The sequence below is a fragment of the Zeus faber genome (genome assembly GCF_960531495.2).
Source record: "Zeus faber genome assembly, chromosome: 9".
Classification (NCBI taxonomy): domain Eukaryota; kingdom Metazoa; phylum Chordata; class Actinopteri; order Zeiformes; family Zeidae; genus Zeus; species Zeus faber.
In genome coordinates this window covers 19,417,731-19,440,837 of record NC_137197.1, presented here as the reverse complement: position 1 = coordinate 19,440,837, position 23,107 = coordinate 19,417,731, and the positions used below count along the sequence as shown (strand labels likewise).

The following is a 23,107-nucleotide window of genomic DNA, read 5'->3' as shown; positions in this document are numbered from 1 at the left end:
TGTAAATCAATTGATTTATTTTTAGGAGATTTTGTCATATCTTGTATGTTGTATCAATTTGTCTGAGGGTTTTCCGGCAGGTTACTGTGTTATTTATTTTTTTAATTAATGCCAACGTGATTTAGGTCTAAATCTGAATACACGTACATTGAAATGGACCTTCTGGGACGACAAACCCAAACCTGTGTATCAGATGTTGAGTACAGGTACATCAATGTGCTGGTTCTCCTGGCTCCTGACTGGGTGGGCCTTCATTGCTCCCACCTTGATCCTTTTTGGGATTTCGGGCAGAGATGTGGGGCTCAGGGTGGGACTGGAGGCGGTTCAGAGCGCCCTGTGCTCTCGCTGGGGTGAACCGCTGGGGAAGAACAACCGGGGACTCTCCCAGGATGGAGACGTGGCTTTGGGAGGGCTGTTTAACCTTCACTACCTTCCTTCAGCTCCAGAAATGGGCTTCACTCAACCTCCTCACTATGCACCATGCACTGGGTAATTATGTAGTGTATAAGTGATATGGAAAAACTTGTTTATGTTTTTAATATTTCTTTAGAGTTTGTAGAGTTTAGTCTTTTAGTTAAAATTATGCAAACACTGACTGGACTGTCATATTATGATACTGCAGACAGTGGTGTGTTGGTCTGGTCTGTTGATGTTTTTTCTACTCATTTTACTTCCCTCCCGAGGTGTCAGTTTGGAAGTGGAGTCATTAAAGTACGTGTACGCGATGGCATTTGCAGTGGAGGAAATCAACAGGAACGCGTCCCTGCTGCCGGGTGTGAGGCTGAGCTACCGCATCCTGGACAGCCGTGGCCGACACCCCTGGGCCCTGCAAGGAGCTCTGTCCCTGCTGGGAGGGGAGAGCCGGAGCTGTGAGTCCACAGCCAGTCTGCCCCAGTCTGAGGGGAGGAGAGATACTATTTAGATTGCTACACACACACATTACTACTGCTCTGACCCTATTTTTAAGGTTAGTGTATTGTAATGTGTATCTGTGCTGGTCATTTTTCTCACTACCATCAGAGTCTGTTCCTTTGGCGGTTGGTGGTGCGTCTTCCTCATCGTCCATAATACTGTGCAGGACCCTGGCACCGCTGTCTGTTCCCATAGTGAGTGTCACTGCCTCAAAGAAAAGAGATTCAAGATAATGCATAATACATACTTTAATGTGGAAATCCATAAGATTCTTTTGTATTGGGTGGATTATAGAAGACTGTTTTTTCTCTATGTTTGCATTGTTGTAATCGATCGATTTGCTTTTTTCACTTGAGGTGACAAGTGATGTTCAAGATGTTTTTGAGTTCTGTTCTTTTTTTTTGTAAATATGTGTGTGCCTGATCTTTGCATTCTTGCCCAGGAAAGGCAGACCCCACCACCAACAATGAAAAACATCAACATTTAAAAAACATACATTTTTAATGATAAAATATTCTATGCATCCATTTTGTTTTCTTCAGATCAGCTACTTGGCCAGCTGTCCCTGTCTCAGTGACAGGCGTCAGTTTCCAAACTTCTTCAGGACGATCCCCAGCGACGTGCACCAAGCCAAGATGATGGCCAAACGCTTCCACTGGAGCTGGGTTGGAGCGGTGATAGTAGATAACGACTATGGCCGTCTGGCATTACAGGTGCTCCTTTTTATTGATATATTTAAAGTATGTTTAATTTGTATTTAACTGAGATTGACTGTATTTATTTCTCTTCACCTATCTTTCCCCATTGAGCTAACGAGAGCACTGGAACGTGACCTCTCTAAATGCTTTTCAGTCGTCCTGTCTTAATCGTTCTTTTTATTTATATCTTTCAGGTTTTTCAGGAGGAGATTCAGGGTTCAGGAGTGTGTTTCGCGTTTTTAGAAAAATAAGTTGACAGAGCATTAAGAGCGACGCCAGACGAGCAGCGATCGCCATCCAGCGCTCAACTTGCAAAGGTGATCCTGATCTTCTGCTGGTACACAGACGTGGGGGAGTTGTTCCTGGAACTGACCAAGAGAAATGTAAGAGGCTAATCCTATTCTAATAAATTAATTATGTTATTGATTTATTTTTTTAAATTAATTTCCTCTTCCGTCCTGTGTAGGTGACTGACGGACAGTTTCTGGCCAGTGAAGCTTGGAGCACCAGCAGCGCTCTTCTCCAAAATTTTGCTCTCTCTAAAGTGGCGAGAGGTGTTGTAGGTGTGGCCGTTCGTAGTGAAATCATACCAAGATTCGAGCACTATCTTCACAGTCTGCATCCCTCTCGTCGTCCTGGAGACATGTTTTTAAGAGAACTGTGGGAGCAGGAGTTTGGATGTCGTCCTGTGGCTCCACAGGCAGATGTCCTGCCTCCGTCTTCTCCTTCATCTCGGTCTCTCAGCTCTGTTCCTCCTCTGCCCACGTCTAACACTTCGACGACTGCAAAAACCTCTGCTGCGTCTCCTGCCGACAGGCCTCCATTTGCAGCTCCCCTGCCGCCGTGCAGTGGGAGTGAGACGCTAGAGGGGGTGCAGAGTCCTTTCACTGACACTTCCCAGTTAGGAGTCACATATAACGTCTACCTGGCTGTGTATGCTGCAGCTCATGCACTTCACAGCCTTCTGTCCTGCCCTGACGGAGAAAACCCTCCCAGAAGCAACAGCTCAGCCTGCGCTTCCCCACACAATATCAACAGCAAAGAGGTGGAAACAATTTAGCACAATTGGGCGATGGGTGTAGGGGCGATGGTTTTTCACGAGAATTACATCTATTGCCACATAACTTATACAACTTATATGATAAAGTGTTAATCCGAGCATTGTCTTGCTTCTAGCTGTTAGAGCACCTAAACAAGGTGAACTTCACCACCCCACAAGGGGAAGAGTTTTACTTCCAAGGAGCCGACATTCCAGCTGTGTATGACCTGGTCAACTGGCAGACCAGCCCCGAGGGCTCACTCAAACTGGTTACCATCGGTCGGGTGAAAGGCTTCGATCTGAATTTCAGATCTGAGCAATCAGTGATTCAGTGGAGCACCGGAACCAATCAGGTAGTCAGACTGAAGGCAACATGAGTTCATTTTCAAAACATTCCTTCTTATATAATTGATGTTGTGTTTTGGTGTATTGTTTAGGTTCCTATTTCCATATGCAGTGAGAGCTGCCCTCCAGGAACCCGCATTGCCAGAAGGAAAGGGGAGCCAGTGTGCTGCTTCGACTGTGTCCGCTGTGCTGAAGGGGAGTTTAGTAATGAGACTGGTAAACAAAGAACAACATAGGAATACCAAATATTTAAAGGGTCAGTGCCTTTTCATATGCTCTGAATTGGTTCATTAGCTGCAGTACGGGTATACTTTTCACTTTCCTGATCTTCACCAATGCAGTTTATCCACAATTCACAATTTCTTGTTTTCTCTTCTCAGGCTCACTTCATTGCAGGCGTTGTCCGATAGAGTTCTGGTCCAATGCCAAGCGAACCGCCTGCGTCCTTCGCAGAGTCGACTTTCTGTCCTTTGAGGAAACCATGGCCATTACTCTGATAGCAGTAGCTGTGACTGGCGTGGTGGTGACACCAGCTGTGCTTATCGTCTTCCTGAGCTACCAGACCACACCGCTGGTGAGAGCGTCGTCATTTAATAACGCCACAGATCTTGGTTCATTTCATGAATTGGAAAAGCATATTTCCTTCAATGACCTCCTTCTCTCTTACCCAAAGGTGTGAGCCAACAACTCAGAGCTGAGCTTCCTGCTCCTGCTGTCCATCAAGCTCTGCTTCCTCTGCTCGCTGGTGTTCATCGGTCGTCCATCAGTGTGGGCTTGTCGCTTCCAGCTCTGCGTGTCGTGCCTTCAGGTCAAGACCATCGTGGTTCTAGCTGCGTTTCGCTCAGCTCGGCCTGGTGGCGATGAAGTGGTTCGGTGCAGGACAACAGAGAGGGATCGTCTGCTTTTTTACCAGTATACAGGTAAGAGTAGTGTTGTTAAAAATTTCAGTGATGTTTCACCGATCACTGAAATTCATTTCCTATTAAATGATCATGTTGATATCTATATTATAATATCAACTCTATTTTTATGCATTTAACCTGTTTCTTTTAGGTTGTCATCTGCATCATATGGTTGTCCCTCAGCCCTCCTGTCCCTCAATGTGACCTGGGTTTGAAGGGGTCAAAGGTGAACCTCCAGTGTGCCATGGCTTCAGTGGTGGGCTTCTCTCTGGTCCTGGGCTACATCGGCCTGTTGGCCTGCCTCCGTCTCTGTGTAGCGTTCATGGCCAGAAAACTCCCAGACAATTTCAACAACCAAGTTAATCACCTTCAGCATGCTGATCTTCTGCGCCGTCTGGGTGGCCTTTGTCCCGGCGTACGTCAGCTCTCCGGGGAAGTTTGCTGTCGCCGTGGAGATCTTCGATATCCTGGCTTCTAGCTATGGCCTGCTGCTGTGTATCTTTGCTCCAAAGTGCTTCATCATCCTGCTGAGGCCTGAGAAAAACACCCAGAAATACCTGATGGGCAGATAGTAAAAAAGGAGCTATAAGCACATTTAATGCACCTGCAGTAAAAAGGCACCACAAGGAAAACATACAATTCATTCTTTCATTCATCTCAGTGTGTGAATATTAAACTGAATGTTAATATAAATCAATGTACTGCAAATGTATGTCTGTTAGTTTGACAATGACAAATAAACTGAGATTATCACAGAAGAAATCAACTCACATAAAAGTTTATCTTTGGCAGTTGTGGTCAGGTGATATGTATTCAGAGTATTACACTTTACACTGCTCCAGTTAAACTGCCAAGATAAGAAGTAGTTCTCCGGGAGAAATTGGAATCTGCACATTACTGTTGTTGAACGGTTCATAAAAATGTGACTTCCTACCTCGATAGTTCACGTTGTCATGACATTGTTTAAAAAATTGTCCGATTTCTGCTTTGCTTGGTATTTCACGTAACAAAACGCTATTGTACAAGTGTCCCCTTTGCCAATAGATTATCGAGAAAAACAAAGGCATTAAACCAGTACAGGCAAAATTATGTTGTGTTCAGTCGCCTTGCATTCGGTTGGTGTGTAATACTTTATTCTCATTTTATATTGTTGCTGCAAAAATATATTCCTGACGGATATTAGATTAAACATACGCTAGTGGTTGAATCTTCAGTTAAACTCTATATTAAATTGGGTTATATTACCTGAATTGCAATAAACAGTAATTCATTTTTGTTTGTTTTTTAGATTCTTCACTAAACTTTATGAAAAACAACGTCTCAAAAAGATGTTTTACTTTAGAAATGCAGATTGAATTGCTTACTTTTCAAAATACTGTCTTCAAAATACTTGTTTATGTTTTCATCTATATGACAAGGCAGCTTGAGAGCCCAAATCATTTTGTAGTTTGTTTTTTATGTTTTAGCGCTGATAAGATAAAGAATGCTCAGTGGGATAATTCTTAGAATTGTATTGTCACACGTTACTGCTTTAACAAGGAACATCCACTAGATGGTAGTAATATACTGAGATTTTTGTATCCTGCTCCTTACACACACACACACACACACACACACACACACACACACACACACACACACACACACACACACACACACACACACACACACACACACACACACACACACACACACACACACACACACACACCTGTTTTTGACGAATTATTATGACTTGTTTTCAGTGATTACATCCAACCTTTTTTAACCATAATAATAACAATAACAATAACAAGAATAATGTCGTTTTCAAGAGACGTCTCAGACCAGACCTTTAGACCCATCTCAGAAAATCCAAAATATCAACCCACAGGATGATCTGCACCCCGACACGAAACAAAGGGATGTTGTTTCAGTCTCAAGGCAGTTATTTTGGCTGCACATTATCCCGCTCATTACATGGCTATTTACAAAATAAAAGAGTATATTGAGACAGAATACTGATTTGACATTATTTTATAAGTGGCTAGTTGATGTAGCTGTGTAAAAAGCAGGATAATGTGACCTGATCACCCTCTCAGAGTTCATGTTTTTTATCTGACAATGTGAATGTATTTCCTATGTGGAAGCTTTTGGTATAACTTACTAGAATAATAGATACAGCATTATATGATAATGACTTAAAATGTATTAATCATACAAAATATATTTTAAATATTACTGCCTGATGTTACAGTAATGTACGGTGGAGGTTACACAACTGGGAGGGAGAGAGAGAGAGAGAGAGAGAGAGAGAGAGAGAGTGGAAGAACAGAGAGACAGAGGGGGGCAGAAAGAGAGAGAGAGAGAGAGAGGGGGAGCGAGAGGCAGAGAGGAAGGACAGAGAGAGACAGAGGGGGACAGAGAGAGAGAGAGAGCGAGAGGAAGAGACAAAGGGGGGCACACAGAGAGAGAGAAAGGGGGGGAGAGGGAGTGGAAGGACAGACAGAGATAGAGGGGGGAACAGAGAGAGAGAGAGAGAGAGAGAGAGAGAGAGAGGGGGAGAGTGCGAGAGAGAGAGAGAGAGAGGGAGAGAGAGATCAGGTGAGAGGGACACAGCAGCTGCTGAGATGAACTCCCTGAAGAGCAAAGAGTACGAGACAGACCACTGTTCTTTGAACTACTAATCAGTATTTTAAGTTTAATATATAAATAAGTATTAAAACAGCAATATACAGCTTCATAATCAGTTTTTTTTTCCTCCCAAATGACTGAGATGTTTCATTTTTTATAATAAAATGAATTCATCTTGAAATATTACAGAAAAAAGGAAGTAAAAAGCTTTCTTGAATGGACTAGTTAGTTTGGTTGAGGTTTTGTTTTGGTTGCTTAGAGGTGCAGACTCTGACGGGCTTGTATGTGGGTGGATGCTGGACGCTTTTATATTATAATAAATTGCATGGTTAACTACAACATTTCAATATCAAATAATAGATAATAATAATAATAATAATAAGAAGAAGAAGAAGAAGAAGAAGAAGAAGAAGAAGAAGAAGAAGAAGAAGAAGAAGAAGAAGAAGAAGAAGAAGAAGAAGAAGAAGAAGAAGAAGAAGAAGAAGAAGAAAAATAAGAATAAGAAAGTAAATTATATATGATATAACAAAAAAAAGTAACAAAAGAGCACTTAGGAAATATAACAAGTCGACTCGGTTAACTTGAATAACACAAAATGGAGAAAAGCATAATTAAATAAATTAAGGCAACACTAACATTAACAACAACCGTGTCAAAAAAAACATCTTGAGACTGTACAGAGACATCACAACACCTGTCCCCCTGTGCAACTTGAGTGGATAATTGTGAGTAATTGTGTGGAAATAAAGCAGTAATGGAGGGAGGTAATGGAACACCTGTGGCCGTGGGACATCGCCGCTCCTCCCTGACGTTATTCCTCTGAGGAATCCTGTTGCTCTGGAGCAGTTTGGGGAACATACTGTGGAGAGAAACAGTTAAAAAAAAAAAAGAAAAGTTACAACGGTGAAGGCCTAAGATACCAAACCTTCAGTGTACGTGGAAAAATCCTCTTTCTGCTGCTGTGAAATTTTATTCCCTGGCTCTAAAACATGGAAACCTTCGAATGTCTCCCAAAATACTTCCACCCTCATCTACTGTATATCTAAACGTCTGAATCCCCAAATGAACTCACCGCCTCATTTCATAAACAGGCAGAAATGTATTGTTGTAAAACGCTGTCGTCCCTCTGCTCAACAAAGGTCCGTAAAATAGTTTTATATCACCTGACATTTTCTGTAAAATCTTTTTCTTATTACGTACTAGAGGTCATTTGATGTATAAAAAAAAAAGGATAACTTGCTATATACAACTGTAAATAAAAGGAAACTGCTGGACCTATGTGTTGCAGCTAAACTGCCTTCATCAGGGGAAGTATTAGAGTATTAGAATTGCTGTCTGTACTTTATTTTGCCTCTGTCAAAACAAATAATTCCCTTTCAGCTCCCATCCCGCAGACCAGGGCTATGCTATTTACAGAAGCACATTTCATCTCACATTTCATTCACTCCATCCAATGACCCTGAGGCTGCCCCGTGGCTGTCTGAGGCTGCCCCGTCAGACAAAAACTCTGGTGCTAGATAACACAGGCCAGAATACACACAGAATATAGACAAGAATGACAGATTAGAATCCTAATCTCATAAGGTTTTGGTTACAGTGCATTAGGTGATTCAATGTGAGACCCCCTATTTAAAAGACACTTTTGTGTCATCAACAATCATTTTTGTTTGAATTACTTCTATATTCATGGGAGAGAATGCAAGGCTTTTAGAGCATGTGATACATTATAATTAGTTATTATTATTCATGACATATAGTTATGGATTGTGTTACAATTTACATTTGAATTAACTTATTGTTATTGTTATTATTAACACTGATTTTGGAACGAATGTTTGACTATTATCATACGCCTTCTCAAATCGTCCAAGATCTTGAGTCCCCCAGTGAGATCTCTGGTGACCTCCTGTGGGGGACTAGCACCTCAGGTTTTCTTGCCAAAAAAAACCCCTCATTTTCGCATAGTTCTTAATAACTTAATTCGGCTTTTCCCCCCCAATTCATCATGTATTATAGATACTTACAATGCTAGTAATGAAGAATTTTAAGAGGATCTAATTTTCCCTCTTTGGCACGCTCAGTGTTCTCTGTAATCCAATTGTGTCAGAATTGGAGCCAAGCATTCTGCCTCACTGCAGTAGTTATTCAAGTCAGTGCTGGTAGACCATTATTCAAATGGGAATATTTGGTAGTTCTAAAATTTGTAGCTTGCTCATCGTGAAAAAACATCGAAATTTTGCATAATAATCACATCTTCGGACACGAATCAGTCTGTGTCACGTGGAAGTATGTTTCATCTACACTCTAGAGACTGACGTCTTCTGGTTCTGAGCGTGCGTGTGTTTCTGCTCCAGGCTTTATCACATTTATAAAAACGGCAGATCAACAGTCAGTTTTAGCAGGGAGTTGGGGGACGTAGTTCAGATGTCTTTGTCTGGCTTGGCAATTAATCAGGGGGTCACGAGTGATGTGCAACTCTCATGCTGAATTGTGAGACGAATTCGGGAAACATTTTGCTGCAGCCGTTTTTTTTTTTGTGTGTTTCTGTACTTTATTGTGACCGGGATATATTTATTTTTAAATTTTTTATTTTTCAATGTGATTTAAGTCTGATGTAAACTGCTTATACGATTAGGAATTTGTCACAGTTCTGACACTGACATATCACTTTCACCGGGCTTATTCATGTTTTGGTTTTCAGCTCCCTCTCTGCTGCTTTTTGGGATTTTGGGCCAAGACGTGGGGCTCAGGGTGGGACTGGAGGGGGTTCAGACTGCCGTGTGCTCTCGCTGGAGCACACCGGAGGGGAAAAGCAACCAGGATCTCTCCCAAAATGGAGACGTTGTTCTGGGTGGGCTGTTCAGTCTTCATTACTATCCGTCATTTATAGATGCGAGTTTCACTGAGCCTCCTCACTACAAATCTTGCACTGGGTAAAATGATTCTTTTTTTTTTTTTTTAAGTATTGGGCTTATACAGTATGTGTTTGGTTGTGATCTATCCCAACAAATCCTCTGTGACTGGCAAATTCCATATGCATTCCTTGTTGACTCTTATTAAATATGCAATATGGGGTAAAAAAGGTCAAAAATCCAGAGCCTCCTTTATATAGATGAATCATTTCACATGGCTATATGCTTTTAAGTACATTTTTGAAAAGGGAGGAAAATAATGTCGTCAAAGTAGTTGGAATCTATTTTGTTTATTAACTCCATTTTCTTTATTGATCTGAGTTTGTTCCTCCAAAAATGCTGGTTATTTTGTAAGATTGCAGTTAAATAAATTAACAGAGGGAACGCTATTCTATTTGCCTCTGTCCTGTGCTATCAGTTTGGAAGTAGAGCCGTTGAAGTACATGTACGCCATGGCGTTTGCGGTAGAGGAAATTAACAGGAACAGCGCCCTGCTGCCAGGTGTGAGGCTGAGCTACTGCATCCTGGACAGCTGTGGCCGACACCCCTGGGCCCTGCAAGGAGCTCTGTCCCTGCTGGGAGGGGAGAGCCGGAGCTGTGAGTCCACAGCAAGAGATTGGGAAACGGGAGGTACTGCAGTAAAGATCAGTGTGCATATTTCTTCAACCTTCAAAGTTTGGTGATCTGTTTTAATTCCCCCTATGTTTTTGTAATGCTGTCTCCAGGGGGGCAGCCTGTTCCTCTGATCATTGGGGGTGCTTCCTCCCTATCAGCCAAAATATTGTCCAGGGCCCTTGCTCCTCTCTCCGTACCGATAGTGAGTTTGATCACCATAATACTGACATTATTTAATATGATGCATGCTCCATAGTCAAGAATCCATGTTGAAATAATAAAATAAGTTGCCAATTAACTCAATAATCTTTCCCACTAGATCAGCTACCGTGCGAGCTGTCCCTGTCTTAGCGACAGGAGTCAGTATCCAAACTTCTTCAGGAACATTCCCAGTGACGTGTACCAGGCCAAGACAATGGCCCAACTTGCCATACGCTTCCACTGGAGCTGGGTCGGAGCTGTGGTGGCAAACAACGACTACGGCCGTCTGGCCATGCAGGTAATCTCCAATGTATCAAGGTGACAAATATAAATGCCTTTAAATGCAGTAATTATTCAATAAAATATGTTAAAAAGATGAATTATGTATGAATTGTTTAATTATTATGAGTTTGTGATGTTTTGTTATCTTTTGATATCTTAAAAATCTCAAAAATCTTGGATATGATTCTTTCTGTTTGTCAATTGTCACCTTCACAGTTAATTTCATCTGTATTTACAGGTCTTCCAGGAGGAGATTCAGGGTTCAGAAGTGTGTTTAGCGTTTTTAGAGACACTAAGCAGGGAAAGGATTATGAGCGATGTCAGACGAGCAGCGATCGCCATCCAGCGCTCAACTGCAAAGGTGATCCTGATCTTCTGCTGGTACACAGACGTGGGGAAGTTGTTCCTGGAACTGATCAAGAGAAATGTAAGAGGCTAATCCTATTCTAATAAATTAATTCCTGATTTTTTTTTGTTCAATTAATTTCCTCTTCCGTCCTGTGTAGGTGACTGACAGACAGTTTCTGGCCAGTGAAGCTTGGAGCACCAGCAGCGCTCTTCTCCAAAATGTTGCTCTTTCTAAATTGGCGAGAGGTGTTGTAGGTGTGGCCGTTCGAAGTGAAATCATACCAGGATTCAAGCACTATCTTCACAGTCTGCATCCCTCTCGTCGTCCTGGAGACATATTTTTAAGAGAACTTTGGGAGCAGGAGTTTGGATGTCGTCCTGTGGCTCCACCATCAGACGTCCCGCCTCCTTCATCTCAGTCTCTCAGCTCTGTTCCTCCTCTGGTCACGTCTAACACTTCGATGACTGCAAAAACCCCTGCTGCGTCTCCTGCCGACAGGCCTCCATTTGCAGCTCCCCTGCCGCTGTGCAGTGGGAGTGAGACGCTAGAGGGAGTGCAGAGTCCTTTCACTGACACTTCCCAGTTAAGAGTCACATATAACGTCTACCTGGCTGTGTACGCTGCAGCTCATGCACTTCACAGCCTTCTGTCCTGCTCTGACGGAGAAAACCCTTCCAGAAACAACAGCTCAGCCTGTGCTTCGCCACTTAATGCCAATCCCAAAAAGGTAAAAGCAAATAAATGACGGTGCAAAACTACATATGACATGCATAACAATTTCCACCGGTGATTTAATGGATGGAAAGCGTTTGTTTCAATGAGTCAGTTCTAGTTATTGATGCTTAAATAATGTCTATACATAATTATGTAAGCACTTGAAAAAAAAAAAAAAAAAAAGACAATTCCCACATTTTCTTTCTTTTCAGATGTTAGAGCACCTGAACAAGGTGAACTTCACCACCCCACAAGGGGAAGAGTTTTACTTTCAAGGAGCCGACATTCCAGCTGTGTATGACCTGGTCAACTGGCAGACCAGCCCCGAGGGCTCACTCAAACTGGTTACCATCGGTCGGGTGAATGAAGTCAAAATGAAACTCAACCAGTCGGCTATCCAGTGGAACACGGAGACCAAGGTAGTCTGAATAAATGAAGTCATAATAAGGTTTTAAAATATAATATTTTTGTGTACACTGATCGCTTAAAGGGGGGTTTTCTTTGGTCAAAATGAGATGGTGGTACAAGATAAAGTTCCAGGCCGCTTCTGGTCAATACAAGTTTACAATAACATGGAGCTGGCATTGCAAAGTGTTTGCAAAAGCAGCTGTTTTAATATGGCTCAAAACTTCATAATTTGTCAATGCTATTGCATAATTGCATAGTCGAGCGGCTTGAGTGGACAGACACCAATGAATGATTTGTTGTCCCTGTGTAAAATTGTTAAAATTCCTTACATTGTTTTAGTTACTGATATAGCAATATCTGCATTGGCTAAATAACAAAAGCACACACGGGTGTGAGGGGAGCTGTTCATTTGATTACTTTGTTGTCTAGGGACATCTGGGTTCTCTGCTTTTACTCCTTACCTCCTTTGACATTATTGTACATGTATGCTTGTATAAACTATTGATGGGACGGAATATGGCGGGCAGGGTTCAGAGAGGGTGGTGGACTTTTGGCGTATTGATGTTGTATTTGAGATATTCTGATGTATTGTTTAGGTTCCTATTTCCATATGCAGTGAGAGCTGCCCTCCAGGAACCCGCATTGCCAGAAGGAAAGGGGAGCCAGTGTGCTGCTTCGACTGTGTCCGCTGTGCTGAAGGGGAGTTCAGCAACCAGACTGGTAAACAGAGAACATACTGTATATTGAAACCAAATATTTAAAGGGTCATGGCCTTCTTAATATATTTGTTCATTAGCTGCAGTAAGGGCTAACTTTTCGCTTTCCTGTATTCCTCCAGGTTCCACTGAGTGCAAGCGCTGTCCTATAGAGTTCTGGTCCAATGCAAATCAAACTGCCTGCATTCTGCGTAAAGTGGACTTTCTGTCTTTTAACGAAACCATGGGCATCATCCTGACCACAGTCGCTGTTTCTGGTGTCGTGGTGACCACAGCTGTGTTTGTTGTCTTTCTGTGGTACCGTCAAACCCCTGTGGTAATAACCACTCTCAAATAACAAAAACATGATCATCTAAATCATAAACAGTTCTCTTAATCTTACCCTACGACCCTCCTCTCCAGGTGCGAGCCAACAACTCAGAGCTGAGCTTCCTGCTCCTGCTGTCCCTGAAGCTCTGCTTCCTCTGCTCGCTGGTGTTCATCGGTCGTCCATCGGTGTGGTCTTGTCGCTTCCAGCAGGCAGCGTTCGGGATCAGCTTCGTGCTCTGCGTGTCGTGCCTTCAGGTCAAGACCATTGTGGTTCTAGCTGCGTTCCGCTCAGCTCGGCCTGGTGGCGGAGCCCTGATGAAGTGGTTCGGTCCAGGACAACAGAGAGGGATCGTCTGCTTTTTTACCAGTATTCAAGTCAGTATTAGTAGGTGTAAACCATCAAATGTTTGAATTTATTGTTATATAAACGTTGATTAATGTGATCATATCCAAATCTTTGTTTTTCCAGGTTGTCATCTGCATCATATGGTTGTCCCTCAGCCCTCCTGTCCCTCAACGTGACCTGGGTTTGAAGGGGTCAAAGGTGAACCTCCAGTGTGCCATGGCTTCAATGGTGGGCTTCTCTCTGGTCCTGGGCTACATCGGCCTGTTGGCCTGTATCTGCCTCCTCTTGGCGTTCATGGCCAGAAAACTCCCAGACAACTTCAACGAGGCCAAGTTCATCACCTTCAGCATGCTGATCTTCTGCGCCGTCTGGGTGGCATTTGTCCCGGCGTACGTCAGCTCTCCGGGGAAGTTTGCTGTCGCCGTGGAGATCTTCGCCATCCTGGCTTCTAGCTACGGCCTGCTGCTGTGTATCTTTGCTCCAAAGTGCTTCATCATCCTGCTGAGGCCTGAGAAAAACACCAAGAAATACCTGATGGGCAGACAGTAAAAGTAACACTTAACACGATCAACGGCAATATATCGCAAGGAAAACAAGAACGTCCTGTAAAGGATTTAAGAGATCCTCTTTCATTTAGCGTAATAATAATTTGATGTTGATTTAAATTGTCTTGATTTATTAATCATAATGAAATCCAATCAAGGAAAGGTTTATTTCCTAATTTGCCAACACTGCACTTTAAAGGAGAAATTAAAAGGTCAATATTTCAGCAAAGTGGGACTGTGAACATTATATTAATTGTAAATATGATATAAGTGCTAATGTGTAACCTTCTCATCGTACGTTGCTGTTATTCACAAAATGTGAATAATTTAGGATTTATCTATTGCTAATTTAATCAATTGTTAACTTAAATGGTTATCAAATTATATTGACTGAAAACATCTATTTTCTTTGCCTGCTCATTAATGTTAAAGTGTTCCTGTTTACTATAAAACACTCACCAAGTCCATAAAGATAGTACGTCTGATTTTTGGTGCGGTTTCCTCAAAAGATGTTTTACATGTTGTTTTTTGTTAAAGCCCCATTGGATTGTATTCAAGGACAATAAGAAGTTGTTGCTAGGAACAGTCACAAACGATTGAAACATCATTTTAAGACCTAAAAAGTGCCAAACCTATCCTTTAATCAATTAAGTTAGAAGTTACAACCAAGCCTCACTTCGAGTGATTTGGAGATTGCCAGGTACTGTACAAACTGCAATGTATGGCGCCAGAACATTTATGTCAACAAAACTCAGCTGACTAAACCTGTAACCCTGCAGCCCTGACACACTGAGTTTCACAGGCAGTGCACACTTGATAAAAATTGGTTAAGAAAAAATTAAAAATACAACTTTTATATTTCTATTGTTCCTCACCACAAACATGCAAAATGTATCTTAAATAACTCAGCTTTTGAGGTGCTGAAAGGAGTATTTCACTTGGAAATGTGTATTTCCCTTGACAATGCACGTTACCCAAGGAGCTAGGCTAGTTGATTCCCCCTGCATCCATGCATTGAGCTAACACAGTTAGCATGCTGCATGTTGCTATCTGTCACTGGGCACAAAGGAGGCTATTGGTATTGACCTTCACTTCTGAATATATAGACAAAAAGAAAATCCTCCCCCAAAGAAAAAAAACCTGTAGTGTGCAATGTGGCCAAAAAAAAAGAAAAGTGGTCAACACATTTATGTGCATTTCATCGTCACTGTTGTAGGCTTGCCTGAAACGTTAACGATGACACTATTTCGTACAGACAAAAGGCCAGTCAAGTTGCCCCGTGATCAACATATCAACAAAGAGCATCAAGATGGCACAAAATATGCATGGGGTTTGCATGTCCTTCCTATGTTCACATGGGTTTCTGCCAACTGCTTTGCTTTCCCTCCGCCTCAAAGTAACACCCATGCACGTGAACCGCATTTGACTGTCCCTCTACATTGTGCTGTATTAAGGTGGAATAGGTCCTAGCCTCCTGCAAATCTGAATCATCCCTTAAATTATAACCACAACCATGATTGATGCAATTATTTAAAAGCGAGGCCTGCATGACACCCCATCACTTATATTGTTGTTGAAATGAAATGCAACAGCACTTGAGAGACTTGGACTGAATTTAACATGGGATGAAAACTGCATTTAATTAAAAAAAAATAAAAATAAAAAAAAGAAGAAGCAATAAACAGGGCTTGGAACAACGGTCTTTCGCTTTTATGTGCGTCAAGACAAATGTGTTCATATGTAAAACGATCCCATGTGTGCCTGGTTTCTCTGTCTGTTCAGTTGATGTAATGTTGCTGCACCGTGCACAGGTTGCAATGCCGGAGAACTGTTGATATTAATTAAAACGAAGCAATTATACCATTGTAGCTTCTGAAATTCAGAAACAGGCCATTCAGTTTGTTCACAGGCTCGAGGTTTGAGAGGCAGACCTGATATCAAAAAGGTTATTTTGACTATGTTACGTGGGGCCTCTGAAGCGACGTGGAGCATCTAGAAATTCAACATACCACTATCAGAACGCATTGCAAGTTTGCATAAAAAATTAATTGAAAATGTAATTAAATTACATTCTGGGAAAATGCACCATGACGTCCAAAATAGGAAATCCCATTTGGAGTGTCCTAAATGTAACATAATTAGATCTAGAGCTATACACAGCACATAACCTTATCACCTTCAGTCTGGCAAGTTTAGATTACTTCATAATCAGCTCATTTAATAAGCATGTTATTGGGAGAGAGAAAAAAAAAAGTTTGGATAGAAAATTCCCATCCGTAGTGTTTTGCTGTTGTTACCTCAGCTTCACTCTAGAGAGGAGTGATTTAGGATTCTGTGCACGTGTCACCTTGTTTACAACACGGTCAGTTACAAACCAATCCATTATAAAAACTCTGATCAACAGTTCACCTTTTCAAATCGGTGGAGGTTGGTTTTGTCGGTCTTGGTCTTTGTCAAAACAGCAGCACTATAAAAGGAATAGTATACAGGATTGTGCATAGGATAATTTGGGCGAGCTAAATAACTCTGAAGTGTCTTTGGTGGCATTTTTATATACTGTATAAGCATCTGTGAACTGTTTTTTTAATTAGTTTGTTTTTACCTTAATGCTATTTTCATTTAATTTGGGTTTAACGGGAGTTGTTTTTATCACACATACATTTTTTTTTATAATTCTGGCTGAATTCTAATAACCTGACATTGATACATTAGTTATTTTAGGATATTTACAAAGTGCCCAGTGCATCCATGTGCTGGTTCTCCTGGCTCCTCACTTGGTGGCCCTCCACAGCTTCCTCCCTGCTCCTCATTGGAATTTTGGGCAGAGATGTGGGGCTCAGGGCAGGACCGGCGGTGGTTCAGAGCGCCGTGTGCTCTCGCTGGGCCGAACCGCCGGGGGACAACGACCGGGGACTCTCCCAGGATGGAGACTTAGTTCTGGGTGGGCTCTTTAACCTTCACTCCCTCCCTTCAGTTCTAGATGCGGACTTCACGCAACCTTCTCATCACACGCCTTGCACTGGGTAAAACGGTTTTGATTGTGTGTTTGTTGCACTAAAAAATGTCACAAAAAAAATCTACACAAATATACTTATCTAATCGTGTATAGAAAATACAATATAGTGTTGGTACAAGATATACAGTATGTAGTAATAGGTTGCAACTGATTAAAATCTACTGCTTGTATTTTAGAGTTTGGTGAACGATCAGTTGAAATGATTGTGCTCAAAACGCATTTGAAAATGGGTAGGAATATAATGTTTATATTGCATTTGTATCCTGACAAAAAATGTGTACTATTGCATTGAATAAGCTTTGGCTTTGTTTTCTCCAATCTGCAATTGTTTTTCTTTTCATACCGATACAAAACCTGATTGGTATCAGTGTTTCTAGAATAGTCATTTTAACAGCTTGGCAACTCCCCCCCCCCCCCCCTAGTTTGGAAGTGGAGTCATTAAAGTACGTGTACGCCATGGCGTTTGCAGTGGATGAAATAAACAGGAACAGCGCCCTGCTGCCGGGTGTGAGGCTGAGCTACCGCATCCTGGACAGCTGTGGCCGACACCCCTGGGCCCTGCGAGGAGCTCTGTCCCTGCTGGGAGGGGAGAGCCGGAGCTGTGAGTCCACAGCCACTCTGCCCCAGTCTGAGGGGAGAAGAGGTATGATATTAACTTGTAATGTATATAACATATTCTTTTATAACATGTTCTTGCCACAAACCCGTTTACATCACTTCCCCAATTACACCTATCAATGCCCTCATCAGGTGGCCAGTCTGTTCCTTTGGTCATAGGCGGTGCCTCCTCCACATCATCCATAATACTGTGCAGAGTGTTAGCGCCTCTCTATTTACCCTTGGTAAGTTTCAGAACACGTCAATACTGTCAATAACTATGACAAATCTTATCGATTAGTCTATAAATCGATTGTATCCCTATGTATAACAATTAACCATTTCAACAACAGAAAATTCAACAACTTAAAATTAGTTAAAAATAACATTCAGATTGCTTTTCTATTTCCCTGTCTATTTCAGATCAGCTACCTGGCCAGCTGTCCCTGTCTTAGCGACAGGCGTCAGTTTCCAAACTTCTTCAGGACGATTCCCAGTGACGTGTACCAAGCCAAGACCATGGCCCGACTTGTCATGCACTTCAACTGGACCTGGGTTGGAGCAGTTGTTGCAGATGATAACTACGGACGTTTTGCAATCCAGGTTTCTCTCGAAATTGTTATGCTTTGTATTCATAATTCATGTGTATTATATCAAAGCACAAATCCAATTTATTCAATATTAATGCAAACTGGGAAGTTATTATAACAAATAAACGCACTGCCAGAATTTCTCATTTTTATCTGAATAATATTGTATGAATATCAACATTCAAATTGACTACTCATTTTAAGGTAGTTCAAAATATACTTTAAAGTACTTTCAATGCAGTCTGTGAGAAAATTAAAATATAAAATTGACATCACAATTTTAAAGAGTTCAAATGTAAATTTGAAAATAAATAAAATGTTCATAATTAATTTTCACCATTCCCACACTGTTTGTATTAGAGGGACAGGGTAGATGTGTATTTGAGACGTAAGAGGGAATAGTTGATAAAAAACATGTGATTTTTATGTGTACTGAATATCTCTAATTTCTGCCTACACAGTTATTGTACGTACTGTATATTTTTTCAGATATTTCAGGAGGAGATCAAAGGATCAGGAGTTTGTCTGGCTTTTTTAGAAATGCTAAGATGGCAGAGGATTGAGGAAGATGCCAGAAAAGCAGCGACCACTATTCAGGACTCTAGTGCACGGGTGATTTTGGTGTTTAACTGGTACACAGATGTGAAGGACTTGTTCCTGGAGTTAACCAAGAGAAATGTGAGTCCAAGATAAAACACACAATTAACTATACAGAACTCTTTAGGTAACTAATAATAACAATACATGGTAGATATGTATCTGCACTGACTTCCTCTTCCTCACGTTAGGTGACTGACAGGCAGTTTCTGGCCGGTGAGGGTTGGAGCACCAGCCGTCAACTTCTCCAAAACGTAGCTTTCTCTAAAGTGGCGAGAGGTGTTCTAGGTGTGGCTATTCGAAGTGAAATCATACCAGGATTTGAACATTATCTAAAGAGTCTACATCCCTCTCGTCGTCGTGAAGACAGATTTTTAATAGAGCTGTGGGAGCAAGAGTTTGGGTGTAGTCCTTTCGCTCTGGAAGCAGATGTCAAACCTCCGTCTTCTCCTTCATCTCGGTCTCTCAGCTCTGTTCCTCCTCTGACCACGTCTGACACTTCAACCACTGCAAATATTTCTGCTGCGTCTCCTGCCGACAGGCCTCCATTTGCAGCTCCCCTGCCGCCGTGCAGTGGGAGTGAGACGCTAGAGGGGGTGCAGAGTCCTTTCACTGACACTTCCCAGTTAAGAGTCACATATAACGTCTACCTGGCTGTGTACGCTGCAGCTCATGCACTTCACAGCCTTCTGTCCTGCTCTGACGGAGAAAACCCTCTCAGAAATAACAGCTCAGCCTGCGCTTCCCCACACAATATCAACAGCAAAGAGGTGGAAACAATTTCTCTGGACATAAAACCCACTACGAAATGCAGCAGTGTTTATGATTGAAAATAACTAGACACTGTCTTGCTTCCAGCTGTTACATCACCTGGGAAAAGTGAACTTCACCACCCCACAAGGGGAAGAGTTTTACTTCCAAGGAGCCGACGTTCCAGCTGCGTATGACCTGGTCAACTGGCAGACCAGCCCCGAGGGCTCACTCAAACTGGTTACCATCGGTCGGGTGAAAGGCTTCGATCTGAATTTCAGATCTGAACAATCAGTGATTCAGTGGAGCACCGGAACCAATCAGGTAGTCAGACTGAAGGCAACATGAGTTCATTTTCAAAACATTCCTTCTTATATAACTGATGTTGTGTTTTGGTGAATTGTTTAGGTTCCTATTTCCATATGCAGTGAGAGCTGCCCTCCAGGAACCCGCATTGCCAGAAGGAAAGGGGAGCCAGTGTGCTGCTTCGACTGTGTCCGCTGTGCTGAAGGGGAGTTCAGCAACCAGACTGGTAAACAGAGAACAACATTTGAATCCCAAACATATAAAGGGTCATGGCCTTTTTATATATATTTCTTCATTACCTGCAGTATGTGTTAACTTTCCCTTGTCCGTATTTTCCTCCCAGGTTCCACTAAGTGCAAGCGCTGTCCTACAGAATTCTGGTCCAATGCAAATCAAACTGCCTGCATTCTGCGTAAAGTGGACTTTCTGTCTTTTAAAGAAACCATGGGCATCATCCTGACAACAGTCGCTGTTTCTGGTGCAGTGGTGACAAATGTTGTGTTTGTTGTCTTTCTGTGGTACCGTAAAACACCAGTGGTAAGAACCACTCCCAATTAAAAATGCATTATCATCCAAATCATGACCGTTCTCTTAATGTTATTATACAACTCCTCTCCAGGTGCGAGCCAACAACTCAGAGCTGAGCTTCCTGCTCCTGCTGTCCATCAAGCTCTGCTTCCTCTGCTCGCTGGTGTTCATCGGTCGTCCATCGGTGTGGTCTTGTCACTTCCAGCAGGCAGCGTTTGGGATCAGCTTCGTGCTCTGCCTGTCGTGCCTTCAGGTCAAGACCATCGTGGTTCTAGCTGCGTTCCGCTCAGCTCGGCCTGGTGGCGGAGCCCTGATGAAGTGGTTTGGTGCAGGACGACAGAGAGGGAGCGTCTGCTTTTTTACCAGTATTCAAGTCAGTATTAGTAGGTGTAAACCATCAAATGTTTGAATTTATTGTTATATAAAAGTTGATTAATGTGATCATATAAAAATCTTTGGTTTTCCAGGTTGTCATCTGCATCATATGGTTGTCCCTCAGCCCTCCTGTCCCTCAACGTGACCTGGGTCTGAAGGGGTCAAAGGTGAACCTCCAGTGTGCCATGGCTTCAGTGGTGGGCTTCTCTCTGGTCCTGGGCTACATCGGCCTGTTGGCCTGTATCTGCCTCCTCTTGGCGTTCATGGCCAGAAAACTCCCAGACAACTTCAACGAGGCCAAGTTCATCACCTTCAGCATGCTGATCTTCTGCGCCGTCTGGGTGGCATTTGTCCCGGCGTACGTCAGCTCTCCGGGGAAGTTTGCTGTCGCCGTGGAGATCTTCGCCATCCTGGCTTCTAGCTATGGCCTGCTGCTGTGTATCTTTGCTCCAAAGTGCTTCATCATCCTGCTGAGGCCTGAGAAAAACACCAAGAAATACCTGATGGGCAGATAGTAAAAGAAAAGTCTTGCAGAACATTATAACCTATAGATATCAAGCTGAAAGAGAGATGTGAATACATTTTTTTCAGCCCAACTGCTAATGTAAATGTTTTCTTGAAAGTAGTGGTAGCAATACCCAATACCCATGGATATTGACAGTAAACAGTAGACTAAGTGCAGTGCTTTGGCTCCCTCTGTGGATACACTGCTGGAGGAACACTCATCACGCTCATTTATTCTAAATGCTTGAAGTGATGATTCTCAGTTTCCTCCCCGATCTGAACCATCTCAATCACAACACAGGCCACAGACCAATCTGCTGGTCAATCAATGTTGACAATATTCATTTGGCTACTTTTTGGGGGGTGTGGGGGTAGTTCAATGTACAGCCCTGGAGTAGAGTTAAATGTATGTGCTTGAAATTTCATAGTGATGGGAAGGATGAGAGAATTTTGTTAGTTTTACAATTAACGGGCTGCTGCATACTGGATGTTCTGTAGAGGTCAGGTAGGCCGGAGAGTTGCAGTAGTCTAGGTCGGAGATTACAGCTGCCTTAATCAGGACTACTGTTGTGGAGGGAAAACCTGAAAAAGCGATCTGGGCAGACCACTGCAGCAGGTTGTCCAACTTTGTGAGGGAAAGAAAGTGTTCTCTTTTTTTTGTTTGTCTTTTTCCTGTGCTGTCAGCATGCTGGGCATACAACACAGAGTATTTGTGCCATTGCATCTTAGTCTGCAAGTGGAGTTGAACTTCTCAACCTGCAATGCAACTCTTTATTAATTCTTAAATCATCAAGAACTGCTGCAATAACTCGGTCCTGTGGATGACCTTTAGGATGACAAGAGCACAATTTTTTGTTGTACAGAACCGCCACCAATCTCCCTCTTTGGAGAACTATTTTACCATGTTTAGGTCTATAAACAACTGATCACTACTCCAAGAGGGGGAGATTCACCACGGGTGACACAATTAAACACAGAACCAAACAACATTTACACGGAAACATAAACAATGGACGACAACGTGCATTGAAAAACAGAGTTAATTAGGTCCAGAAAAACTGGAACAGCAATTGGGCACATGGTTTCTTCCTGTCCTGTCAATCTTAACGAGTGTACGAGTCGTGCCCCGTTCCTCCGTGCCCCGCCCCCACACTATTTTAAGTTGCCTTATTTGAAGGAACAGGGCACGGTGACCGGGGCGCACGGAGAGCCGGGTTCGATACACACATATAAGAATATATTCATGACTCCCCTTTTTTGTAATTCCTCATTGAAATGGTATCCCTGTGCAGATAAGATTCAATCTGTTTAATCCTGTTACTGTAATGGACACTGACTGACAAAAAAAAAAGGACAACTGCTCGACTTGAAGAATCCCAGTCGACTGAGGGCTTCCGACTAACGATTGGTCTCATCGACTTTCACTGGGCACCCCCAGATTTAAACATATGTATTTTTTTCAGCACTGAATGCTATGCCGTTGTTAGACTATCGAGTCTTGATTTGTAAAGAAAAACACTTGTATTAACAATTATTAACTTTGAGCCTAGTCACATTTATTCATTATAAACAATGTTATATATATATATATATATATATATATATATATATATATATATATATATATATATATATATAAAATTTAAACAAAATATTTCATAAAGAGCCATAAAAGCTGGCTCTTTTCACTAAACGGCTCACTGGAAACAGACAAACCTCACTGCAAGCGCATCTCTTCTGCTCCACCCTCCACATCCGTGTCCGCTCTGTACGTTCATCTCTAATCTGACTTTTTCCCTAATTCTACTCATCACATCACAGCATCATGTTCAGTCTAACATTATTACTTATCTTTGACATCAAAATACAAATTATATCCATAACGTTAGTTATGTTATGGAGCGCCTACAAGCTGCCCGCCTCATTTCTGCCTTCTCA

The 23,107-nt window shown here is 42.2% G+C and overlaps 1 protein-coding gene and 1 pseudogene across 2 annotated transcripts; both read left to right on the top strand.

The window, feature by feature from the left end:
* The first annotated feature begins 724 nt into the window (after nucleotides 1-724).
* LOC307234814 (vomeronasal type-2 receptor 1-like) lies at nucleotides 725-13,910 on the top strand (annotated as a pseudogene). The gene is made up of 17 exons: nucleotides 725-869; nucleotides 2,441-2,655; nucleotides 2,787-3,002; nucleotides 3,087-3,210; nucleotides 3,375-3,568; nucleotides 3,668-3,914; nucleotides 4,048-4,467; nucleotides 9,840-10,018; nucleotides 10,147-10,238; nucleotides 10,356-10,535; nucleotides 10,758-10,946; nucleotides 11,026-11,595; nucleotides 11,795-12,004; nucleotides 12,587-12,710; nucleotides 12,829-13,022; nucleotides 13,109-13,390; nucleotides 13,485-13,910. The product of its transcript is annotated as a vomeronasal type-2 receptor 1-like (transcript).
* Nucleotides 13,911-17,378: 3,468 nt separating this feature from the next.
* On the top strand, nucleotides 17,379-21,180 carry LOC307234813 (extracellular calcium-sensing receptor-like; the record flags this gene model as incomplete). Its single annotated transcript, XM_080006677.1, has 10 exons — nucleotides 17,379-17,565; nucleotides 17,673-17,764; nucleotides 17,943-18,074; nucleotides 18,571-18,575; nucleotides 19,248-19,476; nucleotides 19,565-19,780; nucleotides 19,865-19,988; nucleotides 20,106-20,299; nucleotides 20,382-20,663; nucleotides 20,758-21,180. 10 exons carry the CDS (start codon nucleotides 17,379-17,381, stop codon nucleotides 21,178-21,180), a joined length of 1,884 nt encoding a protein of 627 aa, XP_079862803.1.
* Between the last annotated feature and the right edge of the window lie 1,927 nt (nucleotides 21,181-23,107).